General features: G+C 27.0%; 1 protein-coding gene, 1 long non-coding RNA gene and 1 pseudogene across 2 annotated transcripts; all 3 read left to right on the top strand.

The window, feature by feature from the left end:
• The first annotated feature begins 4,101 nt into the window (after positions 1–4,101).
• Positions 4,102–14,927, top strand: LOC107161299 (protein ROP-like). Its single transcript, XM_089230777.1, has 7 exons — positions 4,102–4,129; positions 10,063–10,215; positions 11,660–11,847; positions 13,745–14,115; positions 14,197–14,292; positions 14,359–14,657; positions 14,920–14,927. Exons 1-7 carry the CDS (start codon positions 4,102–4,104, stop codon positions 14,925–14,927), a joined length of 1,143 nt encoding a protein of 380 aa, XP_089086903.1.
• A 2-nt stretch (positions 14,928–14,929) lies between these two features.
• Positions 14,930–16,007, top strand: LOC149060928 (uncharacterized). Its single transcript, XR_016189387.1, has 3 exons — positions 14,930–15,110; positions 15,703–15,854; positions 15,927–16,007. It is a non-coding gene; the product is annotated as an uncharacterized LOC149060928 (long non-coding RNA).
• A 3,679-nt stretch (positions 16,008–19,686) lies between these two features.
• Positions 19,687–20,563, top strand: LOC149060929 (uncharacterized; annotated as a pseudogene).
• Positions 20,564–20,947: the final 384 nt, after the last annotated feature.

A 20,947-nucleotide genomic window follows, 5' to 3' on the forward strand; every position in this document is an offset into this window, starting at 1 on the left:
TTCTGTTTCCATTATTTGTAGGTATTTATCGTTAACATTATATGCAAAATATTTAAATAAACATAGATCATTACAAGTAATCTTCATTTATCCTGAAATTTATGATACTCATTATATTACTTAGCCAATTATTTGTTGAAAACATTAATTGTATGTGAATATTCATTTTATTATGGTGAAAAATATATTAGTTACATAGGCGCAACTAGATCTCTAAAACGAGGGGTGCTAAATCTGTGAATACATCACAGAGCGGGCGTAACCGTTTTCCGCCAAATTGACCCTAGCCCGTTATCACCATGGTCGTTTTCCGCCAAAGGTTATATTTCCGATTTTCACCAAAAAAAAAAAAAAAATTATTATTGAGAACCCCTGAACTGAATCCATCAGCCAGTAATGATTACGATGTACTCAGTACATCTACTGAGTTTGTCAAAAAAATCTCTTTTTCGTATAGTAAATAATTTGTATAATAATGTATTTTTGGAAAACAAACATGTGATATTTAATGTGTACTTTTATATAATTTTAATTTTTATAATAATGAGTGATGTTTATCATCATAAAAATGTATAGGTACTTAAACTGTTTAGTGTTTTTACGTAAAATGCTTTAAATTTGTATAATAATGTATTATTTGGACAACAGACATGTGATAATTATAAAAATTATCGTTTTCGTATGGTTAATATTGAATGTGTACTTTTATATAATTTTAATTTTTATAATAATGAGTGATGTTTATAATCATAACATTCATAACAATTCGTATATAGTATAGTAGTAGACTATGCTTTAGAAAATACGCTGGGTATACCTAAATAGTCGAATAATAATACTTTATAATAGTCGTAAGATAAGAATTAGATAATATAGTTTATGATCAATATCTGTGTGAGGTGAGCTGGCGCATGTATGATACAAGGTGAGGAGCTTACATGGTATCTGGATTCAGTTCAGGGGTTCTCAATAATAATTTATTAATTTTTTTGGCGGAAATCGGAAATACAACCTTTGGCGGAAAACGGCCATGGTGATAACGGGCTAGGGTCCTTTTGGCGGAAAACGGAAACCCCCCACAGAGCCGTGGGGGGCAAAGCCCACCCGCACCCCCTACACATCGACCGACATTAATCGATACATCAAGACTTTAAAACATTTATTATGACTTTTTATTAAAATAATAAAATAAACAACATTTTTAATATTCTTTTTTTACTACAGTATCAGAAACATATTGAAACATTTTAATTTCATAATCCTGTTATATAAATTAAATAAAAATAATCTATACATTTTAAATCAGCATAATTTTTCTGGGTTTCATGATGCAATATTTATTCAAAATAGTTTAGGTGTTTATCTAATTGAATAAATCTTTTTCAATATTCGACAAACATAAATAACGAATTATATTATACGACCAAACAGTTATACATTTTTTCAGGAAATTTCCCATCATTTAAAAACATAAAATTCATAGTATTAGGTATATAATAATAATTATATATAAAAAAACAAAGGGCGCTAAATTTTAACTTGGGGGATGCTAAAGACCTTTTTGCACCACCCTAGTTGCGCCACTGAATAGTTATAAATGTATAATGTGCATGGGTCGATTCATATTAGTGATTTTGTTTTGACGTATGGTGGTTTAGATTTATTTAGCGGTTTTAAATTTGATAATTTATTTTAAAAAGTTTTAAAAATCCACTGTAAAATGTTTATAATCGCATAATTGATTAAGTAGATACCTTAACTAATATAATTCCTCCCAATTTCTCTATCCTTGAAGATTAATTTTCCTATGATGATATTGAAAATAATTCAATAACTGAAACATTATACGAGACGATTATTTTAAAGCAATTAATCGCGGTCTCAAAAAAAGTTAAAAATTCATATTTGGTGTTTTAAAATAATAATTTAGCCAAAGGCAATAAAATAATATATTTTTTAAGTAGTAATATTAACTAGAGATAACTAAATTCAAATTTTTAACTCTTTTATTAATTTAGTCTCTTCAGATATAATAAAAATATTTTCTGTTGATAAAATTATACCCAAAATTCAACTTCTAATTATTTGAAATGTATATTAAAATACAAATTTTTTCAGTGCCTATTGAAAAAAGCAGGTAAGTGAATGTCACTCTGCTGTACATTAGGTGGTGGGGTGGACCTCTGACTAGGGTAGGTTAGGTTCGACAATCGACATGATGAAAACGGCAGACACAATAAAAGTATCTGATTTCAGTAAATTGTCGTTAAGAAGAGGAAGCCACACCCGCATGTGTTGTATCCGTCGTAAAATATCTCAAAAAAAAATTCAAAATATTTTGAAAATTAAATCATGTAAAGAAAATGCCAATCTAAATAACTGGTGAAATTTTCAAGTATCTACGACTTATACTTTTTGAATAATAACAAATGTTTAAAATCGTTTGAGGATAAAACGTTATCGTTACGCTATTTAGTAAAAATTTAAAATTCAAACGCACTTAAAATTTTTCCTATAGTGATGCTTTGAGTTTTCTCTATAGCTACTTGAAGGAAAACTTATGGAAAACTTAGTGTTGTATTTTTAATTCTTAGTTATAAACACAAAAATTTTATGATTTTTCAACTTCAAAATTACTTGCAAATTTTCGCGTTATCGACAGATTTCGTAAAATTTTGAAATGTAAACGCTTATTAAAAAAAATTGTGACTTAGGATTTTTAATTTTTTTTAGCTACAATAAGAACAACTCATAAGGAACCGTGTATTAAATTTTTAAGTTTTTTTGGTTCCAACATTTTTTTAAATACATAGTCACAATTTTTTTTTATAAGCATTAAAAAAATAAAATAAAAAATTTTCTTTTTAAATCTAAGATTTGAAAATTTAATACAAGATTCCTTACAAATTTATCAATATTTATCACAAAAATATGTCCACCGAAAATTCAAATTAAATTTTTATTAGCATTTGAATTTCAAATATTGACAACAATTCGTCAAAACCATAAATATTTGCAAATTAGTTTTAAGTTGAAAAATCATAAACATTTTTGCGTTTATAACTACAACACTAAGTTTTCCATAAGTTTTGCTTCAAATAGCTATAGAGAAAATTTGAAGTGTCAGTATAGGAAAAATGTTTTGAGCCTTTGAGTTTTAAGTTTTTATGAAATCGATATGTATATCTATGATAATATAAGGTATTATGAATTATGATAACTACATGCAATGTTTTTGGAAAAATTGATTAACCATGCCTTATGCAAAATGCGTCTTAATTGAAAAATAAAATATTTGTTTCAAAATAGAATATATGACAATATTTAAATATAATATATCCTAGACTGACAGATCATCTCCGTTCAAAATCGTTTTTCGTATACAATGATACCTATCATTGCATTCAAATTTTTGTATTTTTGTATTTATATTTTAAAATTAAATATCCAGTTTCTCAAGTACTTGATTTTATAAGTTTTTAATTGTGCACTAAAATAAAAACTTATATGAAGCTCATATTGGTTTTAAAAAAATTATTGTATGATTTTAATGCGGCATTTTCCTAATAGCTTACGGCGGCTGAAGAGGTAAATCCGGCACATTTGTATATGTAATACATTGATAAGATAGAAGTGCATAAAGTGTTCGTTTAAAGCAGTAAAGTTAAATGTGAAGTCCGAAATTTTACAAATAATAGGGCTTGTAGGTCACCTATTATTTTAAGCCTAATTAGTTCGAAAGTCATATTTTTAATTCATTGCGTTTAATTGATAGTTTAATTCCTGATTCTCGCCACGGCCATTATAACGAAACAAAATAAAAGTTGTGATAATAGTGACGACGACGTTGTAAGTTCAAAATTTTCAAACGCCATTCGCTGGCAGCACTGAATGAATCGATTTTTTGTCTGTCCAAACACTCAAGGCACCCTATGTCCCCGGACCATCTGGCTCCGTTCATCATTGGACCATCGTCATTTGGAGCCACAACACTACAACACTGTTAAATCCTGAACGATCTCAATTTTACCATAATCAGCGTTTTTTACAAATTCAAATCAGTTTTGATATCTGTTATTGTTATTACAACGTCACGCAAAAATGGGACTAAAGGAGATTGCCAAAAATCGTAAGTGAATTCATAATTGCTTTTCCCTCCCTTAAAATCACATTATCATAATTAAAACTAATTTGTTGTTACTGATTTTTATAATTTTTTTCTATGGTCTATCCCACAACCTATCTACAAAATCAACTGGTAGCATCAATGTATGCCGTAGTAAGGTTATAACAATAAAAAAACGATTTTCAAATGTTACTTTATATCTTTGCCCTAACAACCATATAAGATGATAGTAATATTATGTAGTAGTAATATTGGCAAGTTATTCACTTCAAATAAAATTATGAATACTTTGACAGCATCATAATTAAAGACATAAATAAAAATATAACTTGAACAATTAATAGTGTTTAAAATTAAAACTATTCTAACTTTTTCAACGTCACTATACGTAATGTATATAAGAAAGTTTGCCAAATTATCTTTAAACGGCCTTACGGTCTATTGTATAGTTAGAAAATTGTAGGTTAAGTCCCCCCCCCCCCAAAAAAAAAAAAACAAACATGCATTTTTTTTTCAGTTGTATTAGTTGTAGTCAGAGTTATGAGACTCACATATTAATTTAATATTTGTTACAAATATATCAAGATATTATAGCAAATGCCATTCAACACAGTTGCGTGAAATCCAAAACTTCAGCCAGAAGATTTAACTGGAGCGTTCTAGTACTCGACGAGGTTGGATTGCGGATTATGTCATCTTGCTGTAATATGTTTGATTTGTGTAATAATGGAATTACTCGTGAGTGTTAATTCATTATTTGTATGTCATACTAAGTAATTATAATTTCATATGTGAGTGTGTTATATCTCTTTATGTTGTTAATAAGATACCAAATGCTGATATATTAGCATTATTAGCCAGAACTTTGGATATTCTATAACATATTTGTAATTCCTACATTATCATGTTAATATTAACAGTGTATATTATTGATTAATTTAATAACAAGAGGTTCCATAAAGTAAGTATCAATATTTCACTGTTCTACTGGTTAGACTGATTGAAAAGGATGGAACAAATTCTAGTTTCTTTTAGTACCTATATAAATATTGTTTAAATTAAAAATATATTATTTCATAGAGCTAAAATAAGTACTACTAAAATAGTGATATATATACATATATATTTAGGTAGTATTAATATGAAATTGATATTTTAATAACAGATGATAATTTATTATTTATTACTAATTGCGTAATTGTAATGCATGATGTTATTGAGGTATAATGAAGTAAATTGGATGTATTATCGTTGCTCAACAATTATTCTTTTAGATTTCTAAAGATATACCTAAAATATATGTTATAATTACCAATTTTAATCATTACCACTAACTTTATTATACTCATTAATCAGTCATAGCCATAGTATTATTACAGATTAGACAACTCGGCTATGTTACGATGTTAAATTATAGTTAGGTACTTATTTATGATTAATATTTTCACTAACACCTTCAGCGCCACCTATCAATATGACATAATACTGTGTTTTTCGTAACTATAAAGTGCATACAATTTCATAGTTGTTTATGTCACGTCAAAATATATTATTTTAAATCTTACTATTGACTAAATATAACAGAAAGATTTGACCAAAAAAATTGACGCTAGCTAATAGTGTGACAACAATTATTGTGAACATTATATGGATTATCTTAGAATAATTCAAGAAATTCTCAAAAATAATATTTTGAAAACTTGTTACATTTTAAATTAACTTCCTCCAAATAAAATGATATTGAAAAAAAGTTTAAAAAATTAACTACTTGGCTTAGATGAATGTTTTTACTATAAAAATTGTTTTTTAAATTAGATTTGCAAGTGGCTATTTTGAAATTTTCCTTAGTTCTGAGAAATTAAAATTAAACAAATTATTTTAGAAGTATAGCGCAAGTGTTTATGAATTATTATATTATATCAAAACATTTTTTTTTCAAATATTGATGATAATTTATAACAACAATGATTGTATTAGTCAGTTCTTCCTGGTATGTCCTATATAATAAATAAATGCCAAATACCACTATCACTCTCTTACCGATCACTTCATCTCACAATTCTACAAAAGTATGAACTTGAAATGGTGGTTCCTTTAATTATCAAGATGAGCAAAAAGAAAGGATTTTTGAAAAATAACATTGAAAATAAATTCTCAAATAATTAATAATGATTTTGAAATTCATAATGGAATGTGAAATTTTTTTTTTATATATAATTGCCATTGATTACAGATTAAAATTGTAAACTGTTAAATGGAAATGGGTATTTATTATTTTTAATTTATGGTTGCCATTGGTTATTCGAGCAGATGAGATAAAAGCATGCATCAAATTTTCACTTTTATGACGTTGAATAGACAAATTATATAATAAAACAGTTATTAATCTTATGTACAACTCAAGTTTGTATCGAGTTTCAATCAAGTTGAGCTTTATTCACTCCTGGTTGTAAAGTTGAAATTCCATTAGAATCACAAAATTCACAGACGGGAGGTTCCTCTTTTGACATTAGAAATCCATGAGTTAGTCTTATGTGTTTGATTTTTTGGTGATTTACAGAGGTTTCATAATTTGTTTGAGATTATGGTTTTTTAAAACAAATTAATATGGGTGCTTATTTATAAAATGATTCTTCTATATATTATGTTTGTTTGTTGTCCATGGACTCAAAAACCACTCCACCAATATTAACGAACATTTTAGAGATTGTTCTTAGAGCTTTTAGGAAAGTTAAAAGATAAATTTTAACCAAAGTTCAGAAAAATACCAAGAGTATTTCTATATATACTTTGAACTTAGATGCAAAAAAACCAAGATATACCAATGATAACACCATATTTTGTGTTAAGCTGCCACTTTACTCTGGATTCTAAGGAAGTTTTTAGCCGACTTCTTATAAATAAGCAGTTAGCCTTAACGTGGAATTAGTTGTAAATTGTCATTATTAATAGTAACCTATGTGTTTAGGTTAGGTTAACAACATAATATCACGCACATATCAGATAACAATTTTATCCTTCAGAAATACGAAACAAAACACATTTAAATATTCACATAGAAAATAACAGGGCTAATGGCTTTGTTTCTGTGCCACATGTAGTTGAGTTTTCTGATAAATTATTGTTCCAAAATTACAGTTTTTTTGATAGAGAAAAGTCGTTTAGAGGACGCCACACCCGCATGTGATGTCTCCATCTTACAAACGTATAACATAGCAAAATCTGTTTAGCGCGGGACAACTTTACTCCCTTTGTATTTATAGAAGAATTACCAAAATTCCACAACGCATAGGTAAGAACTTTATCTGTGTCATAGCGTCGTTATTTTGTTGATAACGTAAATATAATTAAAGTTATAAGCTTAAGAAAATACATTTACTTTTTATTTTTTCATTAAATTACTTAAAATTATTGGTTTGTGCTATCAAAAAAATAACGACGCTATGACACAGATAAAGTTCTTACCTATGCGTTGTGAAATTTTGAAAATTCCATTATAAATATTGAGGGAGAAAAGTTGTCCCGCGCTAAACAGATTTTGCCAAGTCATACGTTTGGAAGACGGAGACAACACATATGGGTGTGGCGTCCTCTTACAGACAGTATATTATATGGGTGGATACTGGATATCATACATGAACATTCTGACGTGAATCAATAGACCAACTAGGAGAAATATACAACATCCTACAGTTAATTTAAAATTATGCAACTACCAATATTACACAATAGCCGGTTACAGGTTTCACAAAAACAAATAATAACATTGAAGGTTGGCAGAGAGCACTTTCAACGTTGTAAACTGTGTCTCATCTAATTATATAGTTACTTATTGAGGTCTCAAAAAAAGTATGACATAAATATAAAATAAAAATTAATCAATTTAGACAAAAGCCTTCAATAAAAAGAAAAATATTACCTACGATGTTTCTAGACATACTATAGAAATATAATGTCTACAAAATTAGTGTTATGGCCAAGGCCAGATTTTATAATATTTGTTAATTGAAATAGGATACTGATAAAAATAGAAGAGTGAGCCATACATTAACCTTATGCATCATGGACTTTAAATATGAAATTTTATAATTCTTTTTGTTTGCATATTTTCCATTTAATTGGTTGCTATTTCATACATTTTGTATTTTCATGAATCTAGTTTATATTATGTGATATGAAAAATCAAAAAGTTTGTCATTTATTTTAATAATATTTTTATTTTTATTTTTGAATCCAAAGGAAAAATATAAATATTACATTTTTGTACATAATAAAATCTTTTTAGGATAGTTTAACTAATTGACCTATCGAATACTTAACTATTATGACTACTTATCAGTATTTTTACGATTTATATTTCATAAAGAATATTCTGTCGTACATTGGTGCCGATTTTTATCTTCAAATTGTGAACTGAACAAATTTACATTATTGATATTTTTCATGTGTATTATAGCGCTTATTTCAAAATAATCTTTTCCATCTGTTTCTACCTTCTACAGTCTCTCTCCATTATATACCAGCATCTATTCTTCGTACATCTTTAATAACACTGTCTTCCCAAGGTCTACCCAAAGGTCGTTTCCCTGCTGGATTGTTTTCGATGAAAGTTCTTGTAATTGAGTCTTGCTTCCTTCGTGCATAACCTGCCCATTTCAATCTCTTAACTTAAATTTCTTTCGTTATGTTAGAACGTTGGAAAAGTTCACAAAGTTGTTGATTATGTCATTTCTTCTATTCCCTGGATTGATCTTACATAGTCCAAAAATCTTTCTCAGATCTTTCCTCTCAAACGCTTCTAATCTAATTTGTTCTGCTTTCATGAGAAGCCAAATCTCTGAGTCATCAAGAACAACAGGGTGTATCAATTTTTATATACATCTGGATTTTAATATTCTTTGAAACAACTTTAGCTCTTAATAGTTTCCTTTATTTATGTATTTATTCCCTTTGTTCAGTCTATTAGAAATTTCTGCTTTTATGGTCATTTATTGGTTAATATTATAATAAGTATAAATATAAATAAATCATGTAGATCTTAAATAATGAAAGTGGGAAACTATTTTTAAGTTATGATTTAACTTCCTCTGAACTATAAAAACTATAGTTATAAATATCATCTGCATACGCCAGAAAGCCAGCAGTACCTAGTCTGCGCTAACGAGAATCCTGAAGTGATTTATAGCTTCTGTAATAACCTTCTCGAGAACAAAATTAAAGAGCAAAAAGTTCATCTCTTTGTCTTAGTCCCATTGTTGTTGTTACCTTGATCGATTCTGAGGCTCTTTTTGCTATTTTCTCTTTATTCTCTGTATATTCTGATAAACTGTCGTTTAAGTGCCCATTATTTAGGTTTTCCGGTACCTATTTAGTGGCTTTCCTATTATATTAATATGTCCCCGTATCTTTAAAAATGTCCACTATTTGGAGGTATGCATTAAGGGAGATTTCACTGTATTCTAATAATTCTCTCATTGTTCTAAGTCTATGAAGAATAATGGTAGCTTTACACTATTTATAATATGCCTACTTTTTTCTTTTATTTTATTATATATTAACTTGGTTCCATTCGATAAAATGTATAAATCATATACAAGTTGTAAAATTATAATCGATTTTCTTTTATTTCTGAAAATTGTTATACTTTGTTATTTGCATGTTTTTGAATAAATTGCATTTCTACGATTGTCGTAAACATAGTTTCCTAAGTTGTGCACGTTATGTGAAGTTATACACTAATTCTTTATTAGTTTTGCCTTTTTCTCATCACTTTTATCTTCACCAAAGGACATTTGGTTATTGTTGAAATAATTATAGTTACCTGAGTATCGGAAACTTTGATTTATAATTTCTTTCTAGTTAAGTGTGAAATTAGGAAGGATTATTATGAGTTAATTTGTGTATTAAGTATTTATTTATTTATTTATTTTTTATAGTTGTAGAAGATTTGCTCAAAGTTCGCGAACCAGTAAATCTGGATGCCATTTATTTTTTGACACCAACTCAAAGTTCAGTCGCTGCACTTCTAAGCGATTTTCCTTTGAAAGGAAATACAAGGTATAAATCAGCTCACATTAACTTCACTCATGGTAAACATTTTGAAATTTTTCTATACTTATATTGTTCATATTTTCAATTTCAACTGATATAATTACAACACATTTTTATTTAAAAAAATAATTATTGAAGAGTTAGAATAATTAAAATTTCGTTTTCCGAGTAGATGTTCATTATAATATATAGGGTATACTTACTAAAATTCTCCTAAAAAAATCACATTTTCTTGAGAGGGATAAATAAAACTATTTAACTAAAAGTATATCTATAAAAACTTTCAAAAATATTGACATAAACTATATTATTAGACTGGTTATGTCAAGTAGAGAATAAATATTTTTTATTTCAAATCATTCATATTATTGAAAGTAATTAATTAACTATACTATACAGATCGAACAGTGTTGTATTTATGTCAAGTATAATATACCTATTGCTTATAATATCTAATCATAAATAGAAATTATAAATTATAAATTCTATTTAACTTATTAATACCTACTTATAAGTATCTTGTTAATATCGTGTAGATCAAGCATGTCAAATACGCACCCTCAGCTCAATTTTTTATGGTCCACGGCTACCAATATTAATGAACATGAACAAAAACATAAAATATTAATGTCATGTTACTACTGTCTTAGATTCTTAAAGAATGGTTTATTTGGTAGAAATGTATTTTACTGTACTATCTTCTGATAAACTAATCGAATAAGAATTTTTTTTGAATTTTTATGTCTGGCCCGCACAGTAAGCTTTTCAATATTTTTGGCCCATATGATAATTTGAGTTTGACATGCCTGATGTAGATGATTTAAAAATTAGAATTTAGTTTCTACCTACCTAGTTACGATTGGTAATGTTTTTATATCAATTAGTTATGCCCTAAATCGTATATTTATAAAAAATATATTTTTGTTACCTATATAATAGTATGTAGTTGGTAGTTAATTTATTACTTTATTTCATTTGTTTCAAGAACTTTCATGCTTATATCTTATAAAAAAGTGGAGTACCTAGGAGGACTAAGGTAGCTTTAGCTCCCTCCCCCCATCGATTGTGTTATTGTATAAATATTATATTATAAAAGGCAAAGTACAAACTATAATAACAACCAATAGATAACCCTAGGGAATAAGGGACTATGACGAAGAAGCAAATATGCTGCTAAACTTAATGGCACCCAAGTTAACCTGTAGCATTTATTACATATTGTTTTAGACACTCTTAAAACCTTTGCTTATCCAAGACGTGTAATTTTTCCTCAATCAAATATAATATAATATAATATCATGAGTATTGTGTCAACTATTACTGCTTTTTTTGTGCTTTAGCTAAGAGAGCTGATAAATTGAAATCTGTTATTTTAGCTGATAACAATAGTTCAAAATATAAAAAATTAAGAACACTGTGTGAAACTCGTTGAGTTAAGCGGTCATGTACTGATTACATTTAAACAACTGTATATTTATGTAGTGCATTCTCTTGAAGATTTTTCACATGACCCTAATCCTGAAAGCTCATGCAAAATTCCATTATATTTAAATTCAGTGACCAACAGTAAATTTCTCATTGCACTTGAAGTTGCAGTAACATATTTGGCCTACTCTTTACAACTCAGTATTTCTCTAAAGAGCAAACAACAACATCTTTCTAAGGATCTAGTATATTAACCAACGTCATGGGTTTCTAGTGAACTAAAAGGACTTCGAAAAAACGCAAATGAACACTTCAAACAAATTTTTAAGGATGTTTTAGATGCAGCAAATTTAGCAAATATTGAAATATACATGCCTTGGATATGTGGTAGGCAAACACACAGACTAAATATAAACATACTTCAAAATATCAGTATTACTTCCTTTACTTCATTTAATTAATTAAGAATTCGATGTACTATTTAATTAACAGCTAAGTGATATAATGCCTTTGCAGGAACTCATTCAATCAAATTTTAGTATGGACGATGACGAAAATATTTTGAAGGCGGATTCTATATATGTTCAAGTTTTTCCGAATGACAATAAATAATGATAATTCTATTCTTAGAGCAGAGTTGTGTACTTAGAAATGTTGATGGAGAAATAAGGAACTTGAGAGGGTGAGACACCCATATTTGTTGTCTCAGTCTTACAAACGCGTAACATAGCAAATTTACGCACTCAGCAGTTCAGGTTTTACTTCAATAACTTAAAAATCAGAGTGAATAGACCTATTATGAAACTTGACTATAAGAACATTATCTGTGTTTTGTTGGAAGAATTTTTACGATAATTTAGTTGTTAAGTGAGTTATGCGTGTATAATAAATTGTAAAATAAAATGCTCATAACTCACTTAAAAACTGAATTATCGTAAAAATACTTCCAATAAAACACAGATAATGTTCTTACAATCAAGTTTCATAATAGGTCTATTCACTCTAATTTTTAATCTAATAGAGTAAAACGTGAACTGCTGAGTGGGTAAATTTGTTACCTATGTTTCGCGTTTGTAAGACTGAGTCAACAAATACGGGTGTTGCACCTTTTTAAATTATATTAAGCTACCCCCATTGCACAGTTGTCATACCAAATATTCAAATACTTTTGCAGTTATTACAATTTTTTGTAACATTACCAGTTACCTTACCATCTTTAACATCCTTACCCACATCTGAACGTATGTACGTTTTCAACACTGAAATGGTATATTAAAATATATAGATACATACAATCAACTATGTCGGGAGAACGACTTAATTTATTTGGCAAATATCAACAAAAAACAACAACTGAGTGAGGTCGAAGTAATAAAATCATTTCAAAATTATAAAACAGGATAAAATGATAAAATACCAAAATTAAATTTGTTTAAAAATAATAACAAAATTTATAATTTATGTAATTTATCATATCACATTTGTATTATAAAACGGTCACTATGACCTATAGATATCAGTAATAGATATGTATGTGTTTTACAAATTATTTAATGATAAATTACAATTTACAATTACCTGCTGTAAGACTTTATATTGAAATAGTTTGTTAAGATATCAAATTCTGATTAGCCCCTTCCTCCATTGAAAAATCCTGGATACACCACTAATTATAAAAGTATATACACTCTAGATTAAACTCAAATTATAGTTGTAGTGCTATGTAGTTATGTTAAAACATCATTATAGTGAATTATTATTAATGTAATAGTTTTATAGGTACTAAGTTAGGTAAAGACATTTTCAGTGATTTAAAATTTAATGTTGAAAGTCATTCTGTGAGAGGGAAGGAGGGGTTTACACTTAATTTGAATTATTAATTATAATCTATTTTTGTTTTGCTTTGATTAACCTAGTATTAATATTTTGCTTCATTTTAACAAAGCATGTCCAGATAATATCTTTAATCTTCTCTCCAAATCACTTCCTAAGCAAAAGATTGTATCGTTCCGAGAGATTAACATTGCTTTCATACCATTTGAGAGGCAGGTGGGTGTTTTATTAATTCATGGTATCATTTAAACATTGATAATTATTAACCTGTTTAAGTAGCTTATATTTTTATCTGTTTATATTCCTTAGGTGTTTTCCTTGAACTGCCGCGAAACATTTCAATCGTGTTTTAATTTCTTACTTGACAGTGCTCAAATTCCTCAATTGGATTCTTTGGCATTCGAGATTGCCTCTGTTTGTTATGTGTTGGATGAATATCCATCTATTAATTATAATAAAAGAAGTAATAATAAAAGTACATTAGAATTAGCACAAATGGTACTGAAAGCACTGAAAATAATGAAAATTGATGCACCTTGCATGGGTGATAATAATGAAAAAATCCGTTCGCAGTTAATAATAATTGATAGGTCATTTGATTGGATCTCACTAATTTTGCACGAGCTCACTTTCCAAGCAATGGCTCATGATAATTTTCTAATAAAAAACAATGTTTTTATGTGAGTTTATAATTACCAATTTAATTTTATAATTTTTATAATGTTTACAATTTTATATCATATCATATTTTATTTGGAAAGGTTTACTGAAAACGATGCTCAAAAAGACGTAGTTTTTGACGATGAAGATGAGTTATGGACGGAGCTCAAACATCAACACATTTATAATGTGGCAGAGTAAGTTAAGAATCTACTCTCAAGCTTGATATCATAGTTTTATAACTCAGGTTTATTTTGTTTAAGTATTCTGAAAAATAAATTGAAGAATTATGTGGACTCTGGAATCGTATCAGCTAATGATGTTTCACGAAGTACATCAGCTGGTGGTGTATCTTATGTTATTAACAAACTTCCACAACAAAAAAAAACATTGAATAATATCACCAGATATATGGGTGCACTTGAAAAATGCATGGATTTCTATGGAAAGCATTTAGCGGACATTTGTATTTTCGAACAAGACCTAGTTATGGGTAAAGAAGCCACTGGTGATAAAATCACTTACGATGTTAAGAAGAGACTGACTTCTTTTTTAATGGACAGTAATGTATCTATACAGAACAAGATAAGGCTTATTATATTATATATTTTATTTATGAACGGAGTATCAGAAGATATTTTTAAAGAACTTGTTCAAAATGCTCAACTTTCACCAGCTAATATACAAACTATTATCAATTTGAATAAACTTGGCGTTACCACTATCATAGATGTAAATTATCTTTATGACTATATTATAAAATTAGTTATCTTAGTATTTTTTTCTTATTAAAATAATAATTAATAATCTAACTACTGTTTCAGGAAAATAATAAGAAACCGCCTAGTAAGACTAAACGTAAGGATCGCGTCGATGAAAATACATTCCAAGTTTCACGCTGGACGCCAAAGATCAAAGATATAATTGAACATTGTATAGAAAACAAATTGGATCCTGAAGAATTTCCTTATGCATTTGTGAGAGAGCATTCAACTAAAAATAATAAAGCGTCTAGGTATAACTACTGTATGTTAAATACTAAATTATAAATTACAAGAGGTTTGCTCATGAAATATTTACATAACAAATTTAATAATTATCATGCTTGCACACATTAAAGTATTTATAATATTATTTGTATAAAGAAAGTAGTAGTTAAATACGGCATAAACTTATTGATTTTTTACATGCGCACGTATCACAATTATTTTACGATAGATAGCTACGCATAGTTTTCAATAATTTGTGGGAATGCCAAGATCAAAATCTCTAATCATAATCTATAATAATGGTTATAATGGTTAAATATTATATTATAAATGTACAAATCCACAAGTCATTAATCACAGTTCACTTATTCGTCATGCAGTTTACTGTTATTTTTGTTAGATACATCTAAAGTAAATACTCCGGTAAATGCCGAATCGTACTTACCTACTTAGTGTTTATTTATTTTTAATATAATGAAATATTATTTTATCGACTTACAAATCTTCATTGTAAGTTATGATAATTTATTTTTATTTAAAATGGCATGTATTATATTATAATTATTTTAATTTGATAAATTATAAAATTACCTTTCGCATGAATAAACCTTGTATTAGTTCAAGGTATAATGCAACGTGGTACAAAGGAAAAGATTCAAAACAACACAATCCAAGAATCATACTTTTCATAAATGGTGGAGTTACCTATTCAGAAATTAGAAGTGTTTATGAGGTATCCAAAACCTTCAAAAACTGGGATATTGTAATAGGTAGGTCGTTGGTATAAGCATTTATTATGGCAAAAATTTGATCATGTAAATATATTTTTTGTTTTTATGTAGGTTCATCCCATATAATAACTCCAGAGGACTTCCTCCAAAACTTGTCTGATTTAGGTGAACATTAGGCGAAAAATTTAAATGTTTAAATACATAAACGTATGTTTTGTTAAAGTATTTCTGTATGTAGTTTTATTTTTACATTTATTTTATTAATTTATTATTATATGAACATTTATTTATTAATCACAAAAATAAAACTAAATTTAAAGTAGGTAAGTAATTACCTACCTTGTAATTTAATGAGTTTGCAGTATTGTGTGGTGTGTTGGTTGATAATTTTTTTTTATGTTCTATAAACTTAATTTCAATATTTGATTTATCATAAAAAAAGTTGGTCATTTTGTTGATTATAGTTACTTATTAATTTAAATTAATTATTTTTTGATTATTTGAATACCAACTTGCTTGCAAATTTATCATTTTTAGACATAATTGTAATTTGTGCTTATGCATGTATTCCAACTTCAAAGTTATTGTCTAAGTTTAAAGTTGCAAAAACTGCATTTGACCCATTAATTTTTAAATATTTTTTGGATAACTTCTTTGAGTTCTCTGTATTGTGGAACTGTGATTGTATTTTTCTCAATATCAATTATTATAAATTTTTAAGTGTTTAAATTTATAAGTAAAAATAATGGAAGATTAATTATGAAAAACTAAATAACTTTATACATTCTAAATGAACCCAATCATTAAATTCAAAAACAAATATAGATTAACATAATAATAACTTTACATTTCATAATATGATAAATGTTATAAAATTAGATTATAAAAATTTATACTTTCTAGTTTCTATAGACATAAAAAAAAACTTAACTTTAATTTATAACACATTAGATAAGAAAAAGTTCTTAAATCCTGTTTTAACTGGGCTATATCTTATAAATTTTATACAACACAATTACAATGAATAAATTAAAAAAAAAAAAATTTAAATTAGATACCTATAAGTATCTACCCACTGAATATATCAGAAAATTTGTCAAATACCCAAATGTATACACAGATCTTCTAATTTGTTTTTAAAACGTATCACATTTATTTAAATGTTAACATTTTAAATGATTTTATTAAATTTAAATACATTAAAAAAATAAAAAATAACATACTTTTATAAATATTATTAGGTATCTTATTTTAATCATAACTCATAAGTTGTTGTATACTATAATATATATCTTTATTAATATAATATAATAATTTATTACATAATTATTATATTCAAACCTGTGCTTTAACAAGTAAAAAGGTTATGTTAAGTTAATTTTAATTTTTTTAAATTTAATTTTCATTAACTTAATGGTTAGGTATTATTGATGTAAACTTAATAAATAACAAGTTACTTTCAATCAAATCCCAGTTAAGTAAATGTATTAATAATAAAAATATAAATATAATTAAATAAATATTGATGATACATGTTGCATAAACATTTACTTTCTAATTGTTAATATTTTAAGCCATATTATTGGCTATTTATTGGTTAAATTTGTAAGTTTCCATATAACTTTTAACTTAACTAAGTTGAAAAATGTACTTATCTATTATTAAGATAATAGATAACTATTAACTTTAAACTTATTTAAAATGATTTCTATATCTTAACTTAACCAAAAATTATCATTAACTTTCCCAGGATTGAATCTAGGTATATGTCTCGACATACCTACATTACCATGGTTTATGATTACCAATTCCATTATTAACCTTATAGAATAATAATTAATAATTTGACAATGGTATACATTTGTCATAGTCTTAAATAATAAATTATTGTTCTATAATAAATCAATCCTATTTGTATTATATTTCATAATGCATCCATTAAGTAGGTATTAATCACTATCTAAAGTCAATTAAAGTTATGTTAGCCGGATTGGCAATATAATAAATATCAAAAACTGTTAAGTATTTGAAATTCTTTTTAAGCTCATACACTACACACCTAATAAAAAATATAATATACAAAAACTTTGAAATAGCTCTTTGTGTGTAAACCGGTTGGGCAGATAAATATACCATTTGGGCAAGGGCACTTATTTTGAAGGTATTGAAAAATATTATAATAACTTATAAGTTTATAACCCAAATAAAAAAGAAACAGTAAAGTATAATAATATATGATGTACTATATAATAATGAATCACAAGTTACTTGTTCATCAGCGGTGGCTCCCCTAACTCTAGTAACTTTACTATATTATGTATGGTTTATAAATTTACGATATTTCTTGTCCATCAGTATTATTACTCGTTTTCATTATAAAACAAAGCTAAAATATGTATCGTTAGACATTAATTAAATTTTAAAATGTGTTAAAAACCAAAACCAATGTATTTATTAAAAAAAAACAATTGTTAATGAATATAACATCTACTAAGTGGAGAAAATCTTCATATTTTTTATTCATTGAATTTTAATTATACTTACCTATACGAATTAAATAATAATGGGACCCGAAGCAAATCTTTATGGTTTTAATTTTATGTATCTTAAATCTCAACTGAATTTATTTATTTTATCAAGTTTCAAAAACTGGTATTCCAAGTAAAGTTCAAAATTATATTGTTTATACTGCTAATGCAATTTTAATGAAACCTGTTTTGGTTTAATTTTGATAATAATTTATGATACATTTTATACCATATTTCTCTAGTAGTCCGATGGACACTAATTCCTATCAACAGCAGTGTAGTGTAATCTAGGTACACATGTTATAATTTATATTTTTTAATTTTTTAATATTTTATTCAACTATGGAATCACTTTGTTCGTTTTAAAATTTAAAATACATTTTTACATAATTATATAGGTATGTAATTTTACCAACACTGGACAAGTGGACAGTATACTATTAATATGTCATATTATATTATGGTATTCTGCTTAAGTATGTTAGAGTAAATATGTAAAATCAAGTTTGATTATTCCACTTTCTAATGTATTTATGAATACAATTGTGCATGTTAATATAATAGCATAGTTTATCGAATAGTTTATCATTGGTTATAATTTTAATAATACCCAATAGGGTTTGGATGTTAATAGTTTTTAAAATATATAATACCTATAATTGACTAAGACTTTATCGATTAAAATTTAAAGTATTTGGTGTATAGATCGTAAAAGTTGATAATATTAGTAGGTACACATCTTTAATATAGTATGGTTCGATTATTTATTAGGGTGTTTTTTTTTTTTTAATTTTCTTCCCACCAATATTATAATATTATTATTTTACTCTTCTGCCTGCCTCCTTTAAAACTCAAGTTAATATTTGAATACTATATACAGAATAATAGTTCAATTTTTAAATAATAATTTAAACACCTAAGGACCACCTTAGTTTTTTTAGTGACTATGTATAAACAAACATTATGATTGTTATAAGTTTTTTTTTAATCCAGGTAACCAAAAAAAGTAACAACAATTAATATGAATTGTTTAATATGGCTTATTTCATTTACCATAATATATATATATATATATATATATATATATATATATCAGTGTGTCCCATTTTAAATTTACCACTAAATATCTCAGCCCGATAATCTTAGATTGAAATACGGTTTGCTGCAATAGCTATGGTGAGTGTAATAAACATTGTCGGGAGGCTGCAATGGTTTATGCAAATCGATATCCCGAAAGATATCATCCACCACATAATTTTTTTTTTTAACATTAGGTACTTAATAATTTACGAACTTACGGGACTTTTTCGATAAGAGATGCACAGAGACAACCACTACGCAATATGGAACCAAATAATGATCAGGAAAATGGAGTAATTGCGTACATTCAATTAAATCCTCACTTATCTTTAAGACATGTTGCTAGAGAATTTTGCTTTTCAAAAACAAAAGTACACAAAATATTCAAAAAATACAAGTTACATCCTTATAGGGCTGATCTAGTTCAGCATTTACGCCAAGGTGATAACGAACGTAGATTAACATTTATTGCATGGATAACAACATGTACAAATAACGACCCATTATTTTTAAATTACATTTTCTGGACCGATGAATAAAAGTATACCAATAATGGTGTTTTCAATAAGCAGAATAACCGTTATTGGTCAAACGGAAATCCACATTGGGTAGTTGATACAAATTATCAAACAGTACCTATGGAGCACAAATGTGTAGGTAGTGCGGATTATTAGGAGGAAATTTAATAGGTCCACATTTTTATGACGGTACTCTTAATGGAAGACATTATTCAGATTTCTTAACTTTGCTACCGATGATGTTGGAAGATGTCCCTTTATTACTTCGTCAAAACTTATTTTTTCAACAGGATGGAGCACCCGCTCATAATGCCATTATTGTAAGACAACAATTAAATTAAATGTTTGGAAATCGATGGATGGGAACTCACGGGCCAGTGGAATGGCCCCCACGGTCACCTGATCTAACACCATTAGACTTTTTTTATGGGGCCATTTAAAGACTTTTGTTTATGCAGATCCACTAGCAAACTTACAGGATTTAAAAAATAAAATAACGGTAGCGTGCAGACAATTATTAACAAAAGAACAAATGTTGGCAGCAACCTATAGAGAAGTAAGTCGTCGACTAGAATTGTGTTTAGAAAATAACGGAGGAAATTTTGAACATTTTATTAGATAAAAAAAAAAACTTAAGTCAAAACAATGTAACGGAGTAATTTTTATTTAATTTCCTACTTCACATTCTTAATTAAAATCTATGAAAAAATCACTCGATTAAAGCGTGTAATGTTTTTGGTATAATCGAAAAAATTTAATTATTTTAAAATTTCAAAAAGCTGTAACTCATTCAATTTTAGATTTATAAGTATGGTAAATGGATCAAAATTACTTAGAATAAAATAATCTATCCATATCCGGTGACAAAAATAGGTGTTGAAATTAAAAAAAAAATTGTATTGCGCATGCTCAAACTACGCAAACTACTAGAGTTAAAAATTTGAAATTTGTCCTTAAATGTGTACTTCAGTACCCCTTAGCTATTGCAACGAACCGTATTTCAATT

The sequence above is a fragment of the Diuraphis noxia genome, unplaced genomic scaffold (assembly GCF_037042655.1).
Source record: "Diuraphis noxia isolate RWA-SAM2 unplaced genomic scaffold, SU_Dnox_SAM2 contig0001, whole genome shotgun sequence".
Lineage (NCBI taxonomy): Eukaryota > Metazoa > Arthropoda > Insecta > Hemiptera > Aphididae > Diuraphis > Diuraphis noxia.

What these genes read in the sequence shown, in the direction of transcription:
- LOC107161299 (XM_089230777.1), top strand. Translation starts at nt 4,102, where the DNA reads ATGGGACTAAAGGAGATTGCCAAAAATC. An exon ending in AAAGGAGATTGCCAAAAATC is followed by an intron (nt 4,130 to 10,062) that starts GTAAGTGAATTC and finishes TATTTTTTATAG; the next exon opens with TTGTAGAAGATTTGCTCAAA. An exon ending in CACATTTATAATGTGGCAGA is followed by an intron (nt 14,293 to 14,358) that starts GTAAGTTAAGAA and finishes ATTTTGTTTAAG; the next exon opens with TATTCTGAAAAATAAATTGA.